Source organism: Penaeus monodon, chromosome 28 (assembly GCF_015228065.2).
Source record: "Penaeus monodon isolate SGIC_2016 chromosome 28, NSTDA_Pmon_1, whole genome shotgun sequence".
In the NCBI taxonomy this organism is placed as follows: Eukaryota; Metazoa; Arthropoda; class Malacostraca; order Decapoda; family Penaeidae; genus Penaeus; species Penaeus monodon.
The window spans coordinates 16,370,222-16,370,486 of record NC_051413.1 but is presented as its reverse complement, the minus strand read 5'-3'; the positions used below and the strand labels follow the sequence as shown (position 1 = coordinate 16,370,486).

The following is a 265-nucleotide window of genomic DNA, read 5'->3' as shown; positions in this document are numbered from 1 at the left end:
GTGCTGACCCACAGAGATAGGTGAATTTTCGTTCACCGGCAACTGTGAATTGATCTTCGTTGCAGACACCTGCAAGAGGAAAGGGAATAGATCTGGAACAATCCTGCCATAAACCTTAAGCCGGTAAGTTTTCCTCTTGCCCTCTTATAAGCAAGCCTCGGATTTCAGAACTCAGAGCATCATCTATATTGGGCCGTAGGATATGTGTGCATTAGTGAATGAAACATCAGGGGGTGTTCCAGTGAAGATTATAGTTGCTCGCTTT

General features: G+C 44.9%; 1 protein-coding gene across 1 annotated transcript in view; it reads right to left on the bottom strand.

Moving 5' to 3' along the window:
- LOC119591077 overlaps positions 1-265 on the bottom strand; it is a 21,727-nt gene that overhangs the window by 16,635 nt on the left and 4,827 nt on the right. The window contains exon 5 of the mRNA XM_037939799.1: positions 9-69. Within this exon, the coding sequence (XP_037795727.1) occupies positions 9-69 (61 nt within the window). The remainder of the gene's footprint in view (positions 1-8; positions 70-265) is intronic.